Source organism: Spodoptera frugiperda, chromosome 7 (assembly GCF_023101765.2).
Source record: "Spodoptera frugiperda isolate SF20-4 chromosome 7, AGI-APGP_CSIRO_Sfru_2.0, whole genome shotgun sequence".
Taxonomy (NCBI): Eukaryota; Metazoa; Arthropoda; class Insecta; order Lepidoptera; family Noctuidae; genus Spodoptera; species Spodoptera frugiperda.
In genome coordinates this window covers 6,444,782-6,471,005 of record NC_064218.1, presented here as the reverse complement: position 1 = coordinate 6,471,005, position 26,224 = coordinate 6,444,782, and the positions used below count along the sequence as shown (strand labels likewise).

Genomic DNA, 26,224 nt, shown 5'->3' with positions numbered 1-26,224 from the left:
ATTTGGATAAAGGTAAAATATTTATAATGGTGTAAAAATGTGTGCGGCCTAATAGGCGTGATTATAGTAAACGAATTAATTTAACTAGTGGAATCATAAGTGTATCAGTTGAATTTATTTTACTTAGTAATTGTAAACCTTATTTATACAGACAAAACATTCATAATTGTTTAGCAATGTGAACAAAAACAAATTTTAGTAATAACTGAATACACACGTTGTCGCAATTTGATTTTTTGTCCATTACTAGGAATTTCGAAAGTTTAAAGGAGACGGTGAAGTGATGTTATTGTTAAGCTGTTGGAAATTGTCATAATTTCTTTCCATTTAACATGTTGATTCATTTCACCACTCATTTTAGCCTAATTAAATTTAAATAGCTATAGACTGTGAATGTTAAACGTGTCTGTATTAAATCATCCAAATTTTTCATGTTTTTTTACTTATTGGACATAATAACAAATAATAAATTATTTACAATAAAAAATAATGTTGTTTTATTCAGAATCTGTTTCATTAGTAGTTTATATAGTATATATTATAGTTTGATTTTATTATAGAAAACAAAAACAAAACATAACAAAACAAAGAAAAACAACATAGTAAATAAATACTCTTGGTTAGATTCGAACCCACATTGTCGTAAACGATGTTTGAAACCGGTTCATTAACCACTCGTCCACGAGCACTACGTCAGTTCAAGTGAAAATGTTTATTGATATCATCGACTGTTAATATGATTAACCTTACCCAAGTATTAAATTATAAAAATACGTATACCGACACAAAAATTATAGTATTTACCAATGTGTGCGTAATAGGCGTTTGGCTATTACGCTTGTTTTTATGCACACTACTATAAAATTACCCACACATGTAAAGGTATTGCATAGCTATAGTTATGTTGGCTGTATTCCGATTAATGTTGCTCGGTGTACATTAAAGCGGGATATTTACTATGTTTATTAGTTTTTGTGAGTTTCAACATTAGGTAGGTACTAGTGATCATGTCTGTTTAAAAACTTGTATATACATACATATTATATCGTATGCGGGTATACCTAGTGCAATTTGATATAGTTCTATGGCTAGCTTAGATATAATATACATAGCTACGGAGGTCCACATCTAGGATGTGGCGTGTCGAATGAGTAAGTGCCTGTGTACGGTCCCAAGGGAACATCAAGCGATTTTTGACGAGAAACCACTCCTCTTTTTCAAATTGCTCGTAATAAATCACTTTTAGATTGCTTAGAAATTATGATTCGCTATTACTATGTTATTGAATTAATTTTTATTCGCATTTGTTACACTTAGATAGTTGAGATTCCCACGGAATGTTTCCTGATGTTGACAGGTTGTTATTTTGCTTTGAAATCCTTTATTTAATCCACCAATGCGCAAGAGAGTAATGAATAATATAATAAATGAAATATCTAATTGTTCAATTAGAAATATAACATCATTACCATTTTTATGTATAATTAAATATACGATATAATATATTATACCTATGAATCTCTTTTATATTATTTTTTATATTAGGCACGTCCATACGTACGGTATATTAAGATAGGTATTTTTTTTTATTAATTTGGCTCACCACTAATTTAATGAAATAATGAATTTATTTTTGCAAAGAGCACTTTTGCACGTTAAAATTAGTGAAACCTAGATGAGGTGAGGTCGGATTGATTACACAGATACAATACATATTACAATTGAATATTACATTACATTGGTTACATTTATGAACAACTTAATTCCTAGTGCATCAATATCTTACAAATAAGCACAGCATGCATTAATCCCTAAGGCAATCTAGGTATCTAGACTATCTGAGAAAACTATTTTCTTTACTCACGTAGGTAATTATTAGTAACTTTTACCTCTAACATTTTTACTTTCCTCGCGAGTATGTATGTAATAGCTGAGGTGTAATGGGCCCTTTTTCAAACAGTTCAAAGCCGGGGCCTGTGTCAGTAGGTTCGACGCAAGCGCACGCCGTCTCGTAAAGAAAAACGTGTAATTAAGAAAATACTTTGATGAAAAGAACTAATGTAGTTTTTAATTATTCTAGTTTAAATGTTGGAAAGTTTAAGTAGTAAATGTTTATGAGGTGATTTATTTTTGTGTTGATTTTGTTTTGTTTCAAAACGGTGAGTTCAGATTTTTTTTTTGTTTTTGAGTTAAAAGTATTTTCATTCGGTATTTTTTTAGTGTTGGACTTAATTTTGCAATACGTTATTTAAAATTGATTACTTTTTTGTTACGTGGATGTAATTTTATGTCTGTTTTAGATTGCAATTAAAGTTTACTGTAGTGAATTTGTGGGTAAAAATATTACCTAACCCTTCATTTGTCTCAATGGTGTCTAAAAGACCCTAAAGAATTTATTGACGTTTGTTTTTTTTTTCATTAAACTTTTGACTTCCTAATGACACCATGGTAGATGTCATCAAGTATTTTAATATGTAATTTTACTGCACTTAACAATAATTACAAAACTATAATTTTAATTATTATTGTTTATTTATGTGGACATAAAATTAGTTGATATTGTAATGATTAAACCAAAGCTTTTACAATTCCTAATTATATATTTTTTATGATGATGTCCATAACGAAGGCAATAAACTTTACTGTTTTATTTATTTTTTGACACTTAGAAGACATAAATGTCATAATAAGAAGTCTTATTATTGTTACATGTGACATTAATTTGTCATAAAATGCGAAAATGTGAATAGTTTTTAGCGAAAGTGTGAAATATTTCCAGAAGCCCCATCTATAACTCAGCTTTAATGTGTTTCTAATAGATTACGTCTATACTTATGATTGTTACACTTTAATATTATATCACAATATATATATTTTTATTGCGAAAACAATTTTCCTAGACGGAATTTTCTCACTATGCATTAATACGAACGTTCAGTAGGTGTGTCTCAGTATTAATATATTCGTAGCTGTCAATATCAATCATGGTCTGTCAGTACCAAACATTCCTATATTGAGGCGTGTACAGTTAGACACATGTAATTAACTTGATTGTCCCGTGGGTCAGACAAAGGGGTTCACAAGTCATCACCTTGGGATCGGAAGCGTGAATTTGCACAAGTGTCACTGGGATCTTGTATACGGTATAATGTTGTATGGTCTTATTGACCGGCGTCGGTGGTTGCAGGGTTAACATGTTTTGTGTGACAAAACGTTCGAGATTTAAGATTGTCGCAGCTGTAGTTTTGTCGGATTGGCTGGTTTTGTTGTACTAGTTCTAATTAAAGAGAATTTGTAGCTAATGACCATTTGTTATACTGGATAATGTTAGTTTTAATTTCAACATTTACTGCCATATTCAGAGTCATTTAACGAATACTTAAACTATTCCTTAGTAACGTATTAGTATGAAAACAATTGCAAAGGACTGAGTTAAGTAACCATTAAATGGCTCTGAGTAGTGTCCGATTAGTGTAAAGAATAGTTAATTGTTTTAGTACTCTTTTTAAAATACGTATGTAATACGAGCACGAGTATATCAGACTACAAAATTATTTCAGAAAATATTTACACGACTGAACACTTAAACCCCAAAAATATTTACAGCCATACCTAACAATAGATTTATGAGCATTTAATGGTTTAGTTTTGACTTATAAAACCATTAATCTGTCAGTGAGCAACTTAATAGCAGCGATCGTAATGCAACCCTAACATGACAGAAACGCTGCCCGCTGTCGAGTCTGCCGCGCCGGTCGTCGGCATGCGGCACAGACGCGGCACTCTGTTTGCACTGTGATGCGCAACACGTGCACGATAACAGGTTATTCGACCTAACACCCATTATACAATGACGAGCGCCGCGATTTTCGAACAGCGATTTTAATCACTACATAGTATAAAACAAAGTTTTTGTCTGTTTGTCTGTATGCTTAAATCTTTAAAATTACGGATAATTAACAACGGATTTTGATGCGGGTGTTTGTAATAGGTAGAGTGATTCAAGAGGAAGGTTTATATCTATAATACATGCATAATATATCACCATTGCACCCATGCGAAGCTGGGGCAGGTTGCTAGTAAAATATAAAACAAAGTCGCTTTTTCTGTCCCTATTTCCCTTTTAAAACTACGTAACGGATTTTGATGCGGTTTTTTTTAGATTGATTCAAGAGGAAGGTTTATATGTATAATACATGCATAAGATATCACCATTGTACCCATGTAAAGCTGGGTCGGGTCGCTAGTTTAATAATGAACTATTTTCTTATAGGATGTGAGTAGTGTGAATAGTTAAACAGTAGTCAGAACTGGGCTAATGATGAAGTAAAATACTACTAATGACACAAAATTTAATACCGTAGATGAAGTAGTTCCTAAGGAGACAACTAAATCGTGGGCGCCAAACAAATTACACAGATTATCTCAATTGCTGTGATACGACTAATTGCTTAAATGTCCGGGTAGAAAATATCTTAACTCGTGACACTAAACCTAAATCAGATTGATAAAGTAGGTCTAAATGACATCTCCGTTTATATGGTCATGGTCACGACCAAGGATCCAAATTCCTGAGTTAGATAGAGTAACAAGAAATTTGATTTAATTGATTTTGTTGGAGCCAGTTTTAATTCTGTGTTAGACAGTGATTTCTGATGAAAACTAGAAGTAGATAAAACAATTCTCAACGAAAAACGGATAGGTTTATGTAACTTTACAGACAATTCAGACGCTTCTAATAACAGAGACAACACCAAAATTAATAATGATACAGACCCTATAAAGGTAGAAGTATAAAGATAATATGAAATATAACAAGGAAAGACCACTATACATGGCTATAAAGATCACAATCAGACTGTGTAGGGAATGAACCAATACGGCGCGGTGGTCGGTGGTCGGGTATTTGCATAGCTAGAAGCAAGATCGCAGACTTGTGAACTAGCAGTGGAGATGAATCTGATATGCGAGCACAGTTAGACCGTGCTCTATGTATATGAATGAACAGCGACGATACCCGGTCGAGTTTGAATAAACTAGATGCGGCTGTGGTTACAAACATTGTTCGTTTATTTGAAATTTTATTCCTGTCTTACAATTTTCCTTTAAACTTCTTTTTAGGTGATACAGTGGTCATAATCTCCATAGTTGAGATACTTTTTTTAAGGGGGCAAAATCATCCAATGAATTTTCGAGGCGAGAGGAAGTGTCAGACTCTCACTGACTAAAAACCATCCCGTTAGACAGTCCGCAGTTCCAGAATTTTTGGAATACTTGAATCTTTATACAAGATATTATTATAATCCATAGTGTATTCACCTTTATTATCATCCATAGTGCCTTCACCTTTAGTTTCCTTCTTTAATATACGGTCAACGATATCTACTTAAAGGTCATAATTGAATTACATACAATCCATTACTAAAGAAGTTATTACGTTCTTTGGCTTCGTTCAAACGATCAGATTTCTTTCACGTGCGAGTGTATGTTTCATTCATGTCACTATGGTATGGGTCTGTTTGATTCAGTTTGTCCGACCTGTAATTGATGTCAGATAATCCGCTGGCAGGTATGACGTGCCTCCTAATACATTAACAAGCCCTGTTACTTTGGTGTTCGCCGATTTTATCTATCATTGGTTAAACAAGGTTTTCGTTACGGCGCCCGGTAGTACTCTCTAAGATTCTAATCTAATGTGATACAGACTAAGTAACCGGTATTGAATAATTTGTTATTTGTAAAAACAAATGATTCGATTTTGTTTGTGTGAATGTGTTCGAGTTATTTGTGATGTAACTTATAGTGACTGAGATTTTGTTTGATTAAGAAGTTTTCGTTAGGTTTTGTTTTTAGCTTTGTCAATTCTGGGTATTGAAGTTAAGATCACAATTCTAGACCGAGTGTTTTTATTACTAAGAATTTTTGAAATAACCGAAACACCCAATAGTACTTCGCTCAACCCTCAAATCTTAATGCTTAGCAGTTGCATTTGCGATGCGACTCGACCAACGAGGCAGTATATTAAATGAATAATACCGTAAATTAAATTAAACCAGACTTTGTACTTACTTTGTAAGCTTAATGGGTAATGAAGAGACATATTTACATTTCCATAGTGTGAGGGGAACATGAGAGTTTTACTACTTACTACAAAAAATTAATATGTCCGTCCATCCGGCTTAAAATTGCACTAAGACATCCTGTAGCCTGTAGGATAGTAGTTTTGTTTAATTAAATTCTTATAGTAATTATACATATTGTGGCACACGTAACATTTTATGATGCTCGCGTTATTAATAGTTAGTCGATACATAATTTGAGTAATTATTGTTAATGGATATTGGGTACCTGAGTAAGTTAAGTTACTAAGTTGTATGTTTTTTTAAGTAATGAGTGATAGACTTTTTTTAAAGTATTTTTTCTTTATTATGCCGTTAAGACTTCATACTTTATGTTATTTATTACTGAGTTGTATGGTATTAGGAAATATTTGTAATTAACAGTGGCCTTCGATAAATAATGGTGTTTGAGCCGTAGACAAACAAGTGAACAAAAATGTTTTGATAGATTTTATCGAATCAGTGTCAATACCACAGAATATCTACTATCAATACTGTATGTATACCGACTTTACTTCCAACTCATTTCTGTTGTACTACTCATTTCAATAATCGATCTTAATCCAAAATCTTTAGATCGATCTTTATTTTCAGAAACTCTTTAGAACTAATGTCAAAATATAAGTTTTTAAACTGACATGGTCACTATCACTAACATTAGAACTTAAGATGGGATATTTACCATGATTATTTATGTCGCCATGATCATGGCGCTTGCAACAGTGCCGAAATATCGGAAACTTATAGACATAAATAAACATGGTAAATATCCCGTCTTAAGTTCTAATGTTAGTGCTAATGTCAAAAGTCGATCTTAATCTAAAGATTTTGGATTGATATCGGTTATTGAAAAGTTAGTGTTTCAGTTGTTATATCCAGCTGTTATCTTTATATGTATAATTCTTCTGTAAATGTGTATGTCACTGAACTTCTCTTAAACGACTGGACCGATTTTGATGAATTTTTTTGAGTTCAAGGGGATCTGAGAATGGACAATGTTTTTTTAATTTTTTAATTAATTTTTAATTTATTAGTAGTTGTTGATTTTGGAATGTTTTACGTTGGATCCGACAAATTTTCAAACTAAAGACGTGTAGACAGGACAACGTCTGTCGGGTAACCCTATTTTTTCATATTTTCCGCGGACGAAGTCGCGGGCAGAAGCTAGTAACGTATAAATTCATTGTTTACTCACAAATATCAAGGTTACAATCCTACTGAGGTTGAATGTCCAAACAGTTTACGTTGAACATTGGAAATAGATTTGGCGTCCTACTTTATGACAGTTTATTACATTAACGAGCGACATTACTTTTATATTTGTTCCTAAATATTGTTGTTGTTGTTTGGGCGAAAAAATAGGTACTCTGGAACGCTGAAAAGAGATAATTTATAAATGGAAATGTAGTGTAACATAGGTACTAAAAATTTTGATCAGATTTATCGTAAAAAAAATTATGACAAGGGCACGAACCAAGAGTTTGTAGAGAACTAATATAAATAAATAATAAAAAAATGGAATAGTAATTTTGGAACAGTTAAATTTATTTGGCGAGTAACTCGACTAGTTTGCAGCCATGCTAGTGGCTCATATTCATGAGCAGCATTCTGCGACACACGCCGCGGTGACTTTCGGCATAAAATTGTTGCATAACTAAAGTTTGCCACAGTATTTAACAGTTTACGAATGTTTTTTTTTTTTATTTCTTTCACTTCCCACCGTAGATATATACTCCTTAGTTATCCATCTATCTATCTAGTTAGGTATGCACGGTTCTAGACAGGCGGCGCGGGCGCAGGCAGGAAGAGAACCCGACACCATGCTGTTAATGGCACGCTATGAACTTGTGACGTCGTACAGCTCGCTACATCGCAACGTATTGAGTTACTGTCCCCCCGACAAAGTTATATTATTAAGATTTTAGCTGAGGAATTACTTGGAATGGAATCTGCGATAAAATTAGATGGTTTTGGAATTAGTTCGTTTGTTAGTATAGGTTTTAATAGCTGTTTCATTTCCAGATTATTCTAGGATTTGGAAAATAAAGTAATTATTTTATTGGCTGAGTCTTTGACTATCCTACAAACAGTTGATGACACCTACTTTGTCATTTGTATCTAAGAGAAAAACGTAGATACCAACGTTTCGAGATAGGTTTGGGCTGGTATACACCCTGAAATTTTAAATTAGCATACGATCTTAGAGATCTTAGAGAAAGAGTTTAAGAGTGGAGCAAAAGAGACTTTTTACTCAATTAAAGTAAAATGTGCCTTATATTATAAGTACTTAAAACACAAACTAGTTTTGCACACATAGTTATGTAAGTTAGTAAGTAAGCTGAACTACACGTGTCTCCGGGAACTAATTTATGTGGCGACGTCATGCACTGTATCAGCCACTCAATATTTTGATGACGTTCATTTTAACTCGCTGTGTACTTAGCTAGAGATGTTAATACGAGATCGGTTGTCGATAGTATGTTTACAAAGTCCTCTATTAGCTATAAGTCCTATAACATACTACATGGGTCTATGATACAACTGGGTAAAAGTCAGTTTTATATTGTACATATATTAATTTATTTATTTGGTATTAAATACATGAATAATTTTACAGCTTAAGAGGGGACCACGCACTGATCAATACATGATGATACAATTAAAGTGATATATTTGTCAAAAACGTACAATCATTTTAATTACTTAAAACGAATTCATCTTCTCACAAAATCTTAAACTTATATTATGTGTATGTCTTACTGACATCGTATCCGGAACCCCGGTAAACTCGCTAGGTAGTCCGCAGCTCCGGTTTATCGTGGACACTGGAAACAAAAAGTCCTCTATTATACGCATACATAAGTCCTTTAATATACATACTACATGGGTCTATGATACAACTAGTTAAAAAGGAGGTCTCATATTGTATATGTATATGCATCGTGTACGCTGTTCTGGCACCTGGCTCTGCCTGCCCCTACAGGGATTAAAATTAGAACTTTAATTACGAGACAATCTTTGTTCATGAACTTCGCTCATAACACTGAAAATTATTTGTTTTTCTTGTTAGCTACATCAAAATTACGTCGAAGTTTATGTACCATACCTAATTTTGTAACTGAACTTGAACTTCAAAAGTAAAGTTTGAAGAAAAGTTCGTTTGCTTCGTTGTGTGTAGCTCTCCACAAGAGATTAATCAATTAAGGTTATAAGATTTAGGTAATTATGGAGAATTTAATATTGTTATTAGATATTTAGGTGTTAGATTATTATAATGATGTAGTAGGTACTCAAGTTAATGATAATGAGGTAAAAAACCACTTGTAGTTTCAAAAAAAGTGTTCAAAAATAATTAAATTAATTCAATAGAAAAAATCAATATAAAATTCAATAGAAAAATTCAAAATTAATTCTTTCAATAGAAAGAAAAATCACAAAGTTCTCATGCTATATGAATAATTTAACAACTAATTTAAATTAAAACGTACCAGATCTTATTTTAATAACGTTTTTACAGCTCTATATAAATATAAAATCGATGGCCGTAACCCTGTCAGTCGATTAACCGACGACGCACTGTAAAATTAAATTTATTTACGTTCAGATACGATAGTTGAGCGATTCCCAGCTCCAGCTAGTATCGGTATTTACCCATCGTACAACCGCACATCAAGCTTACCCAAATCGAACAAAATGCTTTATAAACTTCAACTCTATTTTGAAATAGAATAAGGTTGAAAATTGTTAATAATAGTATTGGGATAGTTTCATGTGCTGGAGTCTTGTAGACACGGGAATAAACTGAGTCACTTTCCAAATAAATGCATTCAAATAATTTAATTATTTTTCACGATAACTCACCATTCATTACTTACGTAATATTAATTAAAGTCGTATCAAACTTATTGAGAGGGATACTATCAGGGATTTTTTACGATCGATTCGTTTTCTAGTGTTTTAAAGTATGTTTTTTTATTAGTTTTCATTAACCCATCTTCATTCACGTGTCACAGTCTTCTCTGAGAGCACTCCATTCAGAGCTTTGGAATTCCTTTAAGTTTCGTTATACCACAAGCGCCTTAACTATAAAAATACTACAAAGTTTAAATGTATATGTATATGTAATGTATATAGGTATATATATACGTTTCATGCTGTACAAAGGCTTCTCTCTTAACACATATTTACTGTAAAGATTTAAAGTAGAGATACTTTTATCAGTTTTTTTTTGGCGGTTTGTGATTCGCAGTCGCCGTGTAGTCACCGAAAAGGGTTGCTGCTATCTATTCCTCATTAGCTGGTCGCAATTTAAGGACATACGCGGGTCCCAATAGTACCTGAATCTATTAAAATAGGTACACTTTGGAACGAGTACCAAGCATCTCTGATGGATAGACTAACGGACTGACTGACAGACTATTATTTATTTTTTGACATTTCAAAACTACCTATTTATGTTTTAATTGGAATAAATGATTTGACTTAGGATTAATTAAATACCAGAAGAGGCAATAAGTTAATTTATATATTTAATTATACCTATAGTTTTAATTTTGAAGTTGTAAATATTTTAGTCATTATTATTATTTAGTATATGCATTTAAGTTCTTGTTATGACTATTATAGTGTGTACAATGTAAAAAAAAATAAAGTATGAAATATCCTAAAAAAATCTCAGCCCTGGGAATCACGTTCGATTTTAAGACACAATATGCATTGTTATTTCGAGGCGGTGCATCAGAAATGTTGACACACCGGATTACAGTCAGATCTCCATTAAACTATCTTGTCTAATAGATAGATACTTGTTTAATAAGTAATAGAGACAGTAATCCCGAGTACCGACTACAGAGTATTATGTCCGTTTTATCGATACATTTTTATTTTATCTTAACTGTTGGACATCTCTATATCGTTATCGTTGTTGCGGGAGATAAAGCAAATATTTATTGTTATAAAAAACGAGTATTAAGCTGTTTTAAATGACACTTTGAAAGGAAACTAGACACACTATTAAAAAAGCTTGTAGAACATAATATTAGATATATCACAGTTTCTTGGACTGCGGACAACGCAACATATTACCGGGGCTCCGGCTCAAAGCAGGAGAAGGAGCGGGTAGTTTTTAGTCAGTAAGAGTCTGACACTCCCTCTCTTAATCCCCTCACTCAAGGCGGGAGAAGTCATTGAATCTCCCGTGAGAGACAGAGAGAATGGAACGCCAATTGCTACGAATCTTTCATACCTCTTTCGCTTCATCAACAGTCATCAGTCGTTTCATGCATGATCGTTTGTTAAGGGTCCTTTTAATTTGGCCCTCATTTAATATATCGCCAATCTGGTCTCTATATGTCCGTCTAGGACGCCCTCTGCGTCTTTCAGAACTATTTATTTTCATATTATTTGAACTATTTCAAAATGTAATATCCAATTATAACGTGCTTTACACCAAAATCGATGCTAAAGTCTTTTGTTCGGTAGTAGCATTTGCGATCACTATACAATAAGTTTGTAAATAATGTTAAATACGCCTATAGGATTGCTGTATTTGGAAATTGAGGAAACTAATTTAATTTAACATAACAAAAGTTTAATTTAATATAATGTAAACTATCACATATTTATACAATAAAGTAATTTAAAAGGTTTAATTTGGTTGTTCAATGAGCCGTTTTTAAAACAGGTTTGTTAACACAATGCTTTGTTACAGTAAATTTGCTTAAAGGGATCGAATAAAGAATTTTTATGATCGTCCAATTTCCATATTAAATTGAGTGTTTGGCTTTCATTGTTAGTGTGATCACGTTGTTACGTCACTCAATCACATTGTGGTGTTGGAACTACTTTTAGGAGTGTTTTGATGAAAGCTCATCTTTTTAATTCGTTTATTCACATAATACATACATATAAAAATCGTCAAACTGTGAGCCAGTTTGTTGGCGATAATGGCGGTCTTTAATTTACAATTCTTATTCTTATATCCTTTATATTATTATGTACTTTTATCACATACATATTAGGGTATTATTCATATTTATCTGATTGTTGTACTTAGTTTATATGGCCTACCAGGTCCTAATTTGTGTACTTTTTTACTAAGGGTATTTGTAAGGGCGTCTAATATTTGCACGTGCTTACTTACTGGGCTTTCGGCTGCTGCGCGACGTGTCGCGGGTTTGTTTTCCGCACGGAACAACTTTTTGCGTGAGCTACAAATTGTTGTTCGAGATCTGGGTGTGATGTGAATGTGAACATGTATGTTTGTTGCACCCATGACACAGGAGAAAATACTAGAATGGAGCAACGATTAGAAAAAAAGGGAGAAGAGAAGAGAAAGAAGAAGTGTGAAGGGTAAATGGCGCAAGATTTACAAAATCTACAATGATCCGTAGTCTTTAAATAGTTTAAAAAGGTTTCAAAATCAAACATTTATTAAATTCCCAGACAAAGTTTAAATATAAAACAGTCTTCCATTATAAATTCCATTAATTAATTAAAGTTATAATACAAAATTAATAACCAATTTTTATTTAGAACTCCAACTTAACAAAATTTTGAATGACTGACATTTAATATTAACAAAATTAATTTAGTTTGAGTAAACAGGCTAGGCTAACTAACGTAAATTCATTACTACTTAATACTTACTTAAAAGTTAAAATTGTAAACTTATCTTTACTAAGAGTTATCCATTAAGTCGAATAGAATTTTTGATAATTATACAACAAAAATGTCACAGTAACATTTCGAGAATAGTTCTTGAAACACTTAACAAAATGGCTGCCTTTATAACAATTTTAATAGCATTGCATCACACGTGACTTATCGAGAGATGAAATTTATGGTTTCTCCAATAAAAATTCCTCACCTACGATCTAACTAGAATTGTAGAATTGTCTGGACTTCGTGACGTACATACGATGTTTTAGTGTTTGACAATTCTTTGTTGACAACTCTAATTATGAGTAACATCTTACCTAGGTATGTCTCAAAAGAGTAAGTAGTGGTGTACATTCAGTTATCGGTGATTAAATTAGTAATAACTATAGGTAAGAGATGAAATTGTATTTATTAAAAAAAAAAAAACGTTCTCTTTAGGATTTTCTCCTTTAGGAGAAAATGTTAATAATGTAATGTTTATAAACTTACATTTTTACATGCACATAACACTAAGACCCGAAACAACCATTTATGTATCACACAAAGAGTTGCTCCGTGTGGGAATCGAATCTGTTACACGTTGTGCGGCAGCTAGTTGCCTAGCCACTGAGTCAACCAGGCAATAGATTGTATGTAGTTTATAAGACTTTTTGCTACTATAGTTTTTTTTCTTGTTCAACACCAAACCATTTAATTTGAACTTGAAACAAATTATAATCAAACAAGTAAAATTACCTCATACTCATAAAATATTTCATAAACAATAACGTAATAAGTAATAACTGTATCTCACAAAATAAATATGGCGCATGTGACGCAAACACGAGTAGATATTACAATAATAAAAATAAAACATAAAAATATTTAAGAGGTATCTGACATGATCCAGTTCGTTTAGAATCGTGAGATCCGGAAGCTTGCAGCAACTGGATTAACGGAACTATAAAACATCACTTTCACACGTAATATTTACAAGGAGATTATAAATCTTAGTACAAAATGCTGGTAAAATTTCTATGATGTATATGTACAATCGACAAAGTTGGCGGGCGACCATCATTAGGCGATATTCGCATGAACTCCGCGCGAGAGACCAAAGGGAAAACGTACGGTTGATAGCGAATTGGCTACAGGATTTTGATTGATATGTCTACTACCTTTTACCATAAACTTTGTCGATAGTATGAGCTCTAGTCAAAATTCTGTTTCCAGTAGCCTTTACCGAAACATAGGTTATAAAGTTATACGTGACCACGACCCCTCTGCAAGAAGCGGAGCGTTCTGGAGAGATATTATAAAGACTGTACTGACTGACGTCTGTTGCTAGTTCGATTGCTAAATACTTTATTGTAGTGTGTGTTTAATTAGCTACCTAAAATATAATATTCTAAGTGCATATTTCAATAACTGTAATCGCCAATTAAATAATTAGAAAAGAAAACAAAAGCTTCGAACATTATGCATAAGGTGTCATTCTAATGACCGTAGCAACGAATCAACATATAAAACAACAAAATACGAAGCTGTTAATAAACCAATACAATAAGATCCACACATCTCTACCTAACTAGTTCAAACTTGCAGTTTCGCTTGCCAAATACTGGAAGCACACTGCTCTAAATGAATGGGACATCTAGTTATTCAAATAGCACATCCATGTGTGTGGGATGTCATTGACCCGCTGAAATCACGGGTGTTCAGCACTTATAGCATTATGTCCAATAGTTGCCGATCGTTGTTGCCTGTTGACCCTCGACACCATCAAGTAGTCTGTATATCTATTTATCGGCCACTTCAATTATTTCCTTTTGTTTTTGTCCTTGAGCCTTTTAGTAGACATGTCATAAAAATTCATGACACCTTATTGATTGGATCACGTGGTGAAAATCAAATGTCTCCGTTAGAAATGGAAACCAGAATTGGGCGACTTATATAAATAGCAAATAAATAACAATTAGCGTTAATAAGTCGGCTAAAAATAGTTGCTGTCTGGTCACGTAGACCAAATAGTGTCTGGTGCGATGTGTTTGTTCTGGAACGGGTACAAATTTGCATTTGTATGGCCCGAAATTTGGAATTTTAGCTTAAAGCAAACAATGTTTTTCTAGGATCCACTAAAACTTGTCTTTTTAGTTTAAACCTCAAAATAGATACGTGCCTATATTCTATCTCAGACTTGTTTCAAACTCCATTGATTCAAGTTGCACCTGTGACAAAACACATTTATTGTATTGTAAGAATTAATTAATAACATATTCCAATAATAATTATTAATAATTCGTTCTTGAATTTACAGAGGCACCTGTCTTCATTTATCAGAACGTAGTCTAGATGAATTTTGCTGGCATTTGTATTTAAATTACTATCTTAAACAGGCATTAGAAGTATCTTATAGAGTTAGCTAACAAAGTAAGGAATATCCTTACTAAAAATACTGAAGTATACATAAATATAACTGACAATATAATCAACTGTTCCTGTTTATCCTCAACTGCCTTCAAGCTATTTAGATATGGTCCAGACGATGTGTTGTTACTCGTTAGAAGAGGTATAGGTAGAAAAACGTTAGTATTTGCTCAACGTTGCTACAGGTTATTTTAAGTGAACCGTGGCGGACGGAATACATTCCCGATTAATGGCGATAGATTGGGTCTGGCTAGAGTGGGGCTTTTTGTATGGCTCACTCGTAGTTACTGGGGTTAGGGTTGGGGTACAATAGCGGGATGCAGAGAAAGTTCTTCTCTTTTTTTGTTTTGTACCAGTGATTAAGGTAGAAGACACAAAAGATAAAATAAGTATTTTAATTTAAAAAATGAAAGGCTGATCGGTATTTTCGTAATAGGTTAAATTTTGTAGTTTCGCTTTGTAAGTTCTACCTGCCTAAAAAGCCATGGCCCAAAATCATGTCATTATGTATGCAATATGATAGTAAATTACGCACACGAAATATGTAGGAAATACTAAATTACAAAGTTTACGACACACGTAGTTTGCGGTTATACGCACTCGTACTAGACATAGACGCAACCACTACCGCAGACTAGAGCGGCGAGTGTGTCACCAGCCTTACCCACTTGCAGTTGATATGCGGTTTCTGGTACTAACGCGAGCTTGCAACTCACTCAAGTAGCCACTTCGTATATGTCAGTAACGTGAAGTATATATCATCACGCCTTTTAGTCGCCTTTCATTCGTATAGATGAAGTACCTCATACAGTTTTCTCTACGATTCGTCATATTTTGCCAGTTTTGTCATTAGTAAGGACTTGCTGGATATAGGTCGTTACTAATCGGCCGATATAGAAGTCAATAGCGGTGGCTATGTTCAGCAGTAGATGTCTTGTGGCTGACATGACGATCATGAGCCATTTTTAAGTGTGGGAGAGCCATGTTTGGGTATGAATGGGCCGGCTCAATCGGAGTGATACCACGGCCTCACAGAAAACCGACCGTGAAACAACGCTTGCGTTGCATTTCATTGTAAATGTAAGGTTATCGTTATTCAGGTTATCATTAGTTCCTTGGCATTGTAGTAAATTAAACCAATTGCTTACAACAAAGCCTAGTATGAATCCAAAATATTATCTTTTTACAAACCACAACAAAAATTGTCACAACCGCCATCACAATCCAAAACTAGGTCACGTCACAAACATCAAATTAAAGAAAGCAGAAATAACAGAGGTCCAATAAATACAACAATAAACCAAACACAAGTATGTAGGCCAGTGTATCAACGCTCGAAAACCTTATTTGAGGTCAAAGGCCATAACCGTCCCTAGAACCGCAGTAACAGGTGATAATTGGACCCTAACTTGCATTGCATCCACGTATGCCCATGATTCGGGTTCATTTGCATTTACAGTTATAAGTTGTAAAACTATAATCTAAGATCGCGATAGGGAATCATGAATGAAATCATGCTTCTTGAATATTTATTTTTATAGTATTTTGTTTTGTTATGGAATGCTTAAACATCGAACAGTCGAGCTGCGGACTGATTTACCGGGTTTACCGGCTGGTCTGGCTCGAAAGGCAGGAGTAGGAACGGGTGGTTTTTAGTCAGTAAGAGTCTGACTCCTTCTCGCATCGCCCAAGACGGTAGAAGTCATTGGATGACTTGCCCCCCTCAAAAAACCCAAAAGTAGAGTAGAGGTGGAGATATATATGTTCGACTCTGCCATCACCACACAGCATACAAAGCAAAAACCATTACAATATCTTAAAGACAGTCTTAATCAAAACATAAGGGTCAGATTTTATTTACAGCATGTTTGTTCAATGATAATTAAATTAATGTTTAAAAATGTAAGTTGATGTACAGACAGCACTTGAAATGTTTGGCCGTCACGTTTGTAATGTTCAAGCCTCCTTCATATTAATTACAATAGTTCACAAACACACAATACTTTTCTAATCGATAGAATACTTTCTCGTAATACTTATAACAGTAAGTTTGTTGTTTCTTTAAGTACAGAGAATGGTAGGTAGTAACACTAGTTCTCAATATTTATACATTTTGACTTTTTACAGTGTATGTAAAATTAGCATATCTATGCTTTTTGACGAGACCTTTCATTAGTTATTTAAGTAGTAATATGAAATGTTTTGACTTAGAGTTTTTTAGCTAGCTTTTTTAGCTAGAACCGAACCTACATCGTCGAAACAGAATAATGTTTAAAACCGGCTCATTAACCAATCGTCCACGAGCACTACCAAGCTTACTTTTAAATATTGTAGTATTAAATCTGTGAATCCGACGGTTCAAAACCGTAAGCTGAATTGGCAGTAGACCGGTCACATTTGTCGAAGAACTGATGACCGTTGGGGTAAATGTGTTCTATATTAGAGACCATGTCTAGGCATCTAGGCGTAGTGTAGGGCGCCCTCCAGCTAGGTGAGGTGATGATATCCACAAGGTGGCTGGAAGTGGTTGGATCCGTAGAGCTGAAGATCGAACTCATTGGCGTGCCATTGCCAGAAGCCTATGTCCAGCATTGGACCAGAACAAGCTGACGATGATGAAATCTGTGAATTTAATATCCATATTAATCATGTCCATGTATTGAATTCACTACATATTCCATGCTCAGCAGGCTGGTAAGTCTCTAGATAAGCTTTCACAAACATTGTTTACGAATTCGATTATAATGTAACCAAACAGCATTGTATATGGTGATCTTCTTTGGGCTTTACGCAAAAGAATCGTGGGCGAGTTACCAAATAATAATATCCAGAAACAAACACACAAATCCATATGTGTATTGTGTTTAAAGAAACTAGTTTTTGTACTATAACTCCGTGCGAGTCAATACAAATTTTCGTTTCGAACATTTTTTGTATAATTCCGATTCAAGTCTAGATGTTTATTTGTTTCTGCTAGTGCTTGTCCTAAAGTTTATTTTACGACAATTTTACTTCACAAGGGAATGTACTTTTCTATATTTGTATTGTTATCACATTGACTAAAGAAAAGCTCTCTTGTTTAACTTTATGTTCATTCCACGCTTTCTCCTTTAATCTCCCTATTATCTATTGACAAAAAACTTGATCACTTTATGGTCAATTTAGAGATTATGTATCAAAAACATCCTTTTTAAAAAACATCTAAATTACTTACCTACGTGATAAAGGGAACATTATGTACCGAAAACAAATCGTATTGTTCTTTCAAAGCTCATAACTTTCATTATCCTTTTGTTATCGCGTCTCTACAAAATATCTACGTTATTAACTAGTGTTGGTTGTGAGTGTTTGTATGCTATTTATGCCTTTGGAATGGTACAAAGTGAAATGAAAGGACAATAAAAGTTATCGGAGGCCCGTTAATAGTGTCACTGTGTGGTAATGAAACGTATAGGTGTTGGACCACCTTGCTAGCTCGCTGGTGAACCCCAATCGCTCCCAATAGTCCCTTGTTAACGCAAGCATTGCTGCGATTCGGAAATTTTATTGTCTTAGGAGTATTTTTACTGTATCATTGGAATTTGTTAAAGGTGAAACGTTCAAATTAACACCCACGGGTGACGTTCGGAGAAAAAGGTTTATTATTGGTTAAAAGTTTCATTTAAGGGTCTCAATGTCTTGTTAAAACTAGAATTGCAAACTTTACGAATCCATATTTATTTTTTAACAATAACCATAATACATATGACGTAGTCTTACAGACAAACAGAGTAACAAATACTAATTTAGCTATTGTTATTTATTTTCTTGAGTCCAAAATATGTTGTCTGATACTCTTGTTATATTTTGAATCCAGAAAAAAAACAGACAATAACAAAACAATCTGTTATTTTTATCAAACGAACACAATTTATCTCGATTCCAAAGACTCGGTTACATCATACGTGAAAAATATCCGCAAATACTGGTCCTACACAATATATGAGTTCAGTTAGTAACCGCAAAAATTAGCTGCGGCCTAGCCACGATACACAAAACAACAATACTCGATTGATACCGACATTAATGCCCGCTTAACAATTGAATGATAAACGACATTATTGCAATGCGAATAACCAAACATCGATTCTCGATTCGGTTCACGAACTCTATTTTTATTACCAATCAAAATTTTGTCTATTATTTACCGAATAACATGCGTCACGTACATTCTGGACCTATTTAAAATAATAAAAGTAAAGTTATCGTTACATTAGCATATTATCCGCATTTAACGGAATTCCGTTGTGTTCATAAAAAATGTTCTTTATCGTTGCGGGAATTAATTTGCGGTTGTTAATAAGTTGTCAGGCGGCAAGGGCCAGGAATGATTTCCTTGTGTAATAACGAGGTACTCTCCATCCATAGCACTTTGGAAGTTACGGATGCGTTCAATGTCCAGTCTGCTGAAAGCAACTCGCTCGCGCGTACATCGGGCGACGCGTATGCTCGCCGCGTAATACCGCCCTTAAGCACGCGACTAGTTTCACCTCAATATTATACAAATACAATTTCTCTAATATATCTAAAATATTCTACTTAAAATTTGATTACGGCGTCAAAGTTAAATAAAGTGCTCTTTCGTCGGTTATCGTTTATAGTGGGCGTTATATTGGCAATCTCCGTTAGAATAGGTAAGTTTTCTTATTGATATTTTATTGCTGTTGTATATTTTAATTTTATCGTAAAAGGATTGTTATGGATGTAATTAATGACCGTGGTTATGTTAGTTATGTGATATAAATAGTGCGTTATATGGATCGATTTTATTTACGATGTTTTTTTTAAAGTTCTGAAGAGTGAAATGTGTGATTATGTTTTGTATGTCAGATTTGGTTGCGTTATGTTATGACCCAGTTTAGTTCGTTATTTACCTTAGCAACGGCGCAGACGCAATGATAAGGTTTGTGAAGTTACCTTAATTCGGAACACGTGTGAGCTTCTGTGAAAAGTGTTTGAATTGAACTAAATATTTTTGTTTACATTTAAGATATTACTAAGATCCGATCTGTTTTCCATTGAGAGGTCAATGACCGAGGAAGTATGAAAGCGAAGCGGCATGATTTGTGATAATTTTTACACCTAACTAAACAATTCATTAAACAGTAATTATAGTGGGAATGTGTGATTGCTTACAATAGAACAATTTGTGCTTGTTAGTATGAGTGTTTGGTGCGCGTTTACTCAAAAACTATTGAACGGATTTTGATGAAATTTCGTTTTAATATAGATCATTACCTGATTTACACATTAAGTATTATTATATCACAATAAAACGTTAACAAAAGCTAACATTAACCAAAAAATAAAAACACTAAAATCACATTATCGATCTAAATACTAACCATAATCATTATAATTATGTTCATATTATCATGTCTTCATTATCTCGTGACCCAAGTAATAGTAGTTTAGTTTATTCAGCCCACGTGTAATTGATAACAGGCAGGTAACACACTGACACAGTGCACAGATGTTGTAATATTTGTGAATGCAGTGTGACAATATTTGCTGGAAGTATTTACTATGTTCTCACGTAGATAATGCGGTTGCTAGGCTAGAGAAATAGATACGTGTTATATGTTAATCTATTGGTACTTAGTATTTCGATGGTGATATTGCAAATGTGAGAGTTTTTTTTTAATAACGTTGACTTCTTCTTTTATTTCTTCTACTGCTTCTTTTTTTAAATAACACTAGACTTTTCTCCTGTAATGTGAATGTGTTTACAAACATACAAGTTTACATACACATAACATCTAGACCCGAAACACCAATTTCTAGATCACGCAAAGAGTTGCTTCGTGCGAGAATCGAACCCGCTACCGCCATTAAATATTGTTTGATTATGTTATCGGAGTTTGAAATTTTATTAAACAGCTTGAAGCATATTATTATGTGTAATTAAAAGTATAATTTAAAGTATAGAATGGTTCCGCTGTGATATTATTTATTTACCCTATATAGGTATTATGGGACTTGTATATAAATGGGAAAGAGTATAACATAATTGATTGTTACGTATAGAATTTGAATGATGATATTTAGTATATACATCGACTTGCAGTTTATAATTCAATAGCATATAAACTCTGAAATTCCATTCCACACGCAACATTTCCGTGCAACCGAATTTCCACGCGACCGAAATTACGAACAACGCCTAGCTCACATAGTTTTTAACTCGCGAACGTGTTTATACGAATGTATTACATTGTTCCATTTATATGAAAGGAATTTGCGTAGTATAATGTCACATACTAAAGTCGTAATACTCAATTTTGATGAGACTAAATTATCTTATGTTCGCACATTCCAATGTGGTAGTTCACTTCACCTTGGAATAGCATTAATTTAGTCATGTGTTCTTCGAAAGGCATATTTTACGTGCCATAAATTTTCGAGCTGTTATACTTCTTTCAAACACCTGATTTGTCTTGAAAAGCTTCGATAAAAATGCTTGCGTTCAAATAGATTATGCTTTTCAATTGTTTTTCTATTGTTTGAGAAATTGTTCCTTGTATTTCGGAGATACATTTTCGTGAAGTTTGTTAGGATCAATAGAAGATATATTTTTTATTTGTGTGTATGTTTAGGTTATGAATCTTATTTTAGTTTCGTGACAGTCATCATGACTATGTAACACTAATTTATTGACTTCATAAAATTACTTACATAATTATACATATAAAGATTGTTTGGTCGCAAAATTGTAGACAGATTATTCTTCAAATCGGTCCTAGTGTGGAGATATATAATATGTTAATTAAGTATTTGACTGGCAAATCTTCCGCAAACGTCGGTCACCGTTGACCACCACGGCGTTCAATGTGTTAAATAAACAATAGTTACAACTTAAGCAATTATTTGTCAATTTTTGAATGATGACTTACGTTTGATCCATCCATTTAAAATCATTATAGTTTTATTATATTAATTAACACATGTTTTTATTGTTACAGAAACCATGCAAGGAACCATGAAATTGGGTGTGATCTCACCATGGTGTTCAAAAATCGTGGAGTGACGTGACGAACAATTTGGTGTTAAACAAGCGATATTTTGGGACACCATAAATCTATCCCATTCAAGAAATAATCCATTAAGCTGTCGTTGGTCAATAAAATGACAGACAAGTGTATCTTTATATGTAATAAAAATTTACAGTGAAATCGTAAAATGGGGAAGAACATAAATTTTCTTAGTAAAAAGCTGTTTAGGTAAGTATTGTTGTTTATTAACTTGTACGATAAGTGTAGTAGAAATATGAGTTGTTGACTTTCATCCACTGTTTTTAAGGTTTAATTAGTGTAAAAAAGATAAAAGTAAATTAACAATAAATTGGTTCGACCATAATGAATGGACATAAAACTGGAACTAGACATAATAGGTGTCAAGAACATGAAAATGTAGGGCTGAAAATAATGGCTTGATTATAAATGTATCACTATTACAATTTATATAGATTTCCGTAGCAATTTTTGCCTAGAGATATAAGTACAAACAAGGATGTTCTAGTTAATACAAAACTAAGATATTTAAGGTATTTGGGTTCGACTAGTTATAAAAGTAATTTGCCGGGGCTGAAACTGTGAAACTACAAACTCAATACCTCATAAATCTTAAATAACGGTGCGTTTACGAGCAAGACGTACGTGTGAGAACGTCGGTACCGCTCTATCTCATTTTGTTTGACGGGCAAACGTAAACGGGCAGACGTAAGCGGGCAAACGTAAGCGGGCATTCTTGCTAGAGTTGTTTGTATTTTTCAAGGTATTCGCACCGATTTCCGCTACATTAAATTTGTTTTATTAATATATTTTATGGAATTTTTGCGGATGTTACTAGGAAGTTTTCGTTGCAGTAAACAGCTGATGTGTTTGTATACAATATAGTATTTCTGTACTGTAATATATTTTTGGCTTTGGTATTTTATATGACCTTGACTAATTTCTGGAATCTTTTCGTAATCAATGGCTACAACGAGTGGAAGTAAGCCTTTTGAAAACTAACAGTAATTATACGTCTTCATTTGTGCCCTAAATGGCGTTAATGGTATATAAAAAGCATTCGTCGAATCAGGAGTTTCAGTATTGATAAATTCGTGCCAATTATGTTGAGGTTTTTGATTTTGAAGGTCTACAATCGATCCCCAATACAACTAACAAGTCCAATGTAGTCAAAACATATTAAAAACCATTCATCACACCTATTAACTTAATGTCTAAAACCCATAGCCCCCAATAATCTGCCTTCACACCCTATGGGACGTAGACAAAGAGCACATCACTAGCTTACGGTAAACATGCGATCTCCTGCGTCATGGCAGACGTGATTACACCAGATTACCTCCCAGCTAGTGACGTGTAATGTGACATTAATGGCCTTTACTGGATTGAGGTGAAAAGTAGGTTCCTAAGACATGACGCATCAACTCTTGAACTGAGAATTACGGTTAGTCGATCATTGGTAATCGTTTATATAACGGGCTATTGTTTTGCTTGTTTTTGTTTGTAGGTGTGTTTTGTACTTATCACCTGTTAACATAATATATGTTATGGTCTTTCGTTATGTTTTAGTCTGTTGTAAAGTATTGTCTGGGTATTGGCGCACCTTATACCATAGTTTGCAAGAATAGATGAGCTTAACGCTCAGTAGTAGTGGTAATGGTAGTTATTCGATTGATGAGGCCTTTGTTTTTCATTTCTCGCATATTCTAATACTAGTATAGAATTAAAAAATAAACTTAAATGCGTACATTCAGCTAAGTACTGATTACTATGAACCGCTAGAAAAGAACGGAATTTTACATACCTACACTAAAAAACACTAAAAATAAAACCACAGTTCCACTATTTATTTATCCACTTAATTTAGTTAAAGCCTCCCGATTAAGGACCCTCCTGTCACTCTGACCGTGTGAACTGCGCACACAATGTACCAACTAAATACATGCACAATGACCGTTGTAGAAACATTTGTCCACAATAAATATTTTCCTACGTGTTCAAACGGTAAACTTTTTATGATCACTACTTGAAAGTCCTTTGATAGTAAAAGTAAATAGAAATTATACGGCCCATTCACTCCGAGGGCGCACGCGCTGGGCCAGGATAAAAAAATAAGGTCAAGAGCGAAGCCCCGTGATCTTAATATTGTCCTTTACATGTTGCTCTCCTACCTATGCGTTCGGGAACAGGTTTTATGGACCCGGCCCGTGTAGGGCTGCCTCATAATTAAGCCCGTGTACTGAATTAATCATGATGTCAGTTAATTTTATGTCTTTTGTCCGTCGTATCTAGTACAAGTCCAATGTTTGAGACAAACATTTTAATAGGAACCCAAAAATGGTAGCCAACTACCGAATTTTGTTTAATGACTTGTGTGTTGACAAAGTTTATGTTGCTGGCGGCTTTATAAGTCCCATAAACGACATTGTAGAACGACAAGTTATTTCACTACCGATGGTTTAAGCCGTAACGGCCAACATCCCGGGGCGGTGCACAAGTGCATCTAACTGTTTATAGCAGTGTTGAATTGTGTCCATTTGTAACCTGTGTAGATGCAATTATTCTTAGATAACAGTCCTCTTGAACAAACTTCGTAAAGTAAAGCGCTTCGTTTTATTATGCGCTGTTATGGCCGCAGCAAGGATACTGACCTGGAGTCTATTTTTGTCTTTTATTCATGGACTTGTGGCAATGACATAACAATTACACATAAATCAATCTGATGATACTCCTAAAATTGACTGCGGCCATGCGTGTCTGTTTATTTCTGTAAAGCTTATATCACACTCTGCTATTGAGTGTTTTATGCCATTTTATATGATGTTCGCACGGACTTATCGCATGGATTGTTTATTTATTTGCGCTCGTAATCTGTAATTTTAATACGGTAATGCTGAGCTTGCTGTTCAAATGGCTGGGAAGTCAAATAAACATCCTCTCGACGAGATCGTGAAGACGTCCCTAACGACCTCATATTTCCTTGTAGGCTCTCTTGTTTATTTTCAAATGTGTTCATCACCTTATAAAGCGTTATTCTTTGCGCGTGTTTCCGCGCTCAATTGGCCGCGGCCGGGCCGCCGCGCGCCGCCCGTCGCCGGCGTAAATCTAATTAGTACTATTGACATGTTTATATTTATTTTACAAGAAAGCCATTAGTTAATGTTAATTATCATTGTTAATTTTGATTTGTATCTATGTTTGAGTTGAAGCTTGTTGCATTTTTAATTGGTTCCATTCCGCGTGTGCCGAGTAGGCGTGTATCAATCAAGTGGACTAATAACTCGATACATTTATTTTGAAAAATTTAAATTGTTGATTAGCAAGCTTTCATGTTTTCGCTTTGAGGCAGGCTTTAGCTATAAATCAATTAAAATAAAGCTATAAATTATAGAGAAATAAAATTATAATGTTGGTTATTTATGACTATAAACTTGCAAATAGTTTGGGGCCATTAAAATTTCGTCACATAGGGACACTTCAGAGACGAAATCATTTCTCATGTGCCTGTAGTAGACGAAGCGATTTTAACATAAAAATAACGGCGATCGGCACTTAATAAACCACTTAAGATGTTCATTAGGGCGTTTTACAGAGTCGTTTGATCGTTTTAATGTGGAGTGCGTTGCGGGTGCATTCGGGCGGTGTTGCTCGCTCCAGCCTCAAACGTCTAATGGAGTTGTCAGATTGCGCAACGCGGTGAGAACTGCGTGGGCGCAGACCGCACAGGGCTGTCCGCGACCAATCACCGATGACCCGATGACTTACATTGTTGATGCTTTCGTAGATAATTCTATTAAATGTGCATCTGTATACGGATGTTGGAATTCCAAACTTGTTTACTTTTTTTTTCCAACGAAACTGTTTGTTAAAGAAGTATTTGGTTTGGTTTTGGGGAATCTTATTTAGTTTAATGTAAATAATAAAATCTTATATAATAAGTTTTTTGTTTATCCGTGATCATGGTGCTTGCAATAGTGCCGAAATTTCGGA

At 34.0% G+C, this 26,224-nt stretch overlaps 1 protein-coding gene across 2 annotated transcripts in view; it reads left to right on the top strand.

Moving 5' to 3' along the window:
- The first annotated feature begins 1,986 nt into the window (after positions 1–1,986).
- The window catches only part of LOC118266170 (thrombospondin type-1 domain-containing protein 4), a 72,480-nt gene continuing 48,242 nt past the window's right edge, over positions 1,987–26,224 (top strand). Inside the window, exons 1-2 of one of the 2 annotated variants that reach the window (XM_050694624.1) lie at positions 1,987–2,159; positions 22,187–22,444. In XM_050694624.1, coding sequence (XP_050550581.1) covers positions 22,404–22,444 — 41 coding nt within the window. In that variant the 5' untranslated portion in view covers positions 1,987–2,159; positions 22,187–22,403. Of the gene's footprint in view, positions 2,160–19,627; positions 19,859–22,186; positions 22,445–26,224 lie in introns of those variants that run through there. The other variant, XM_050694623.1, reaches the window with a different exon arrangement.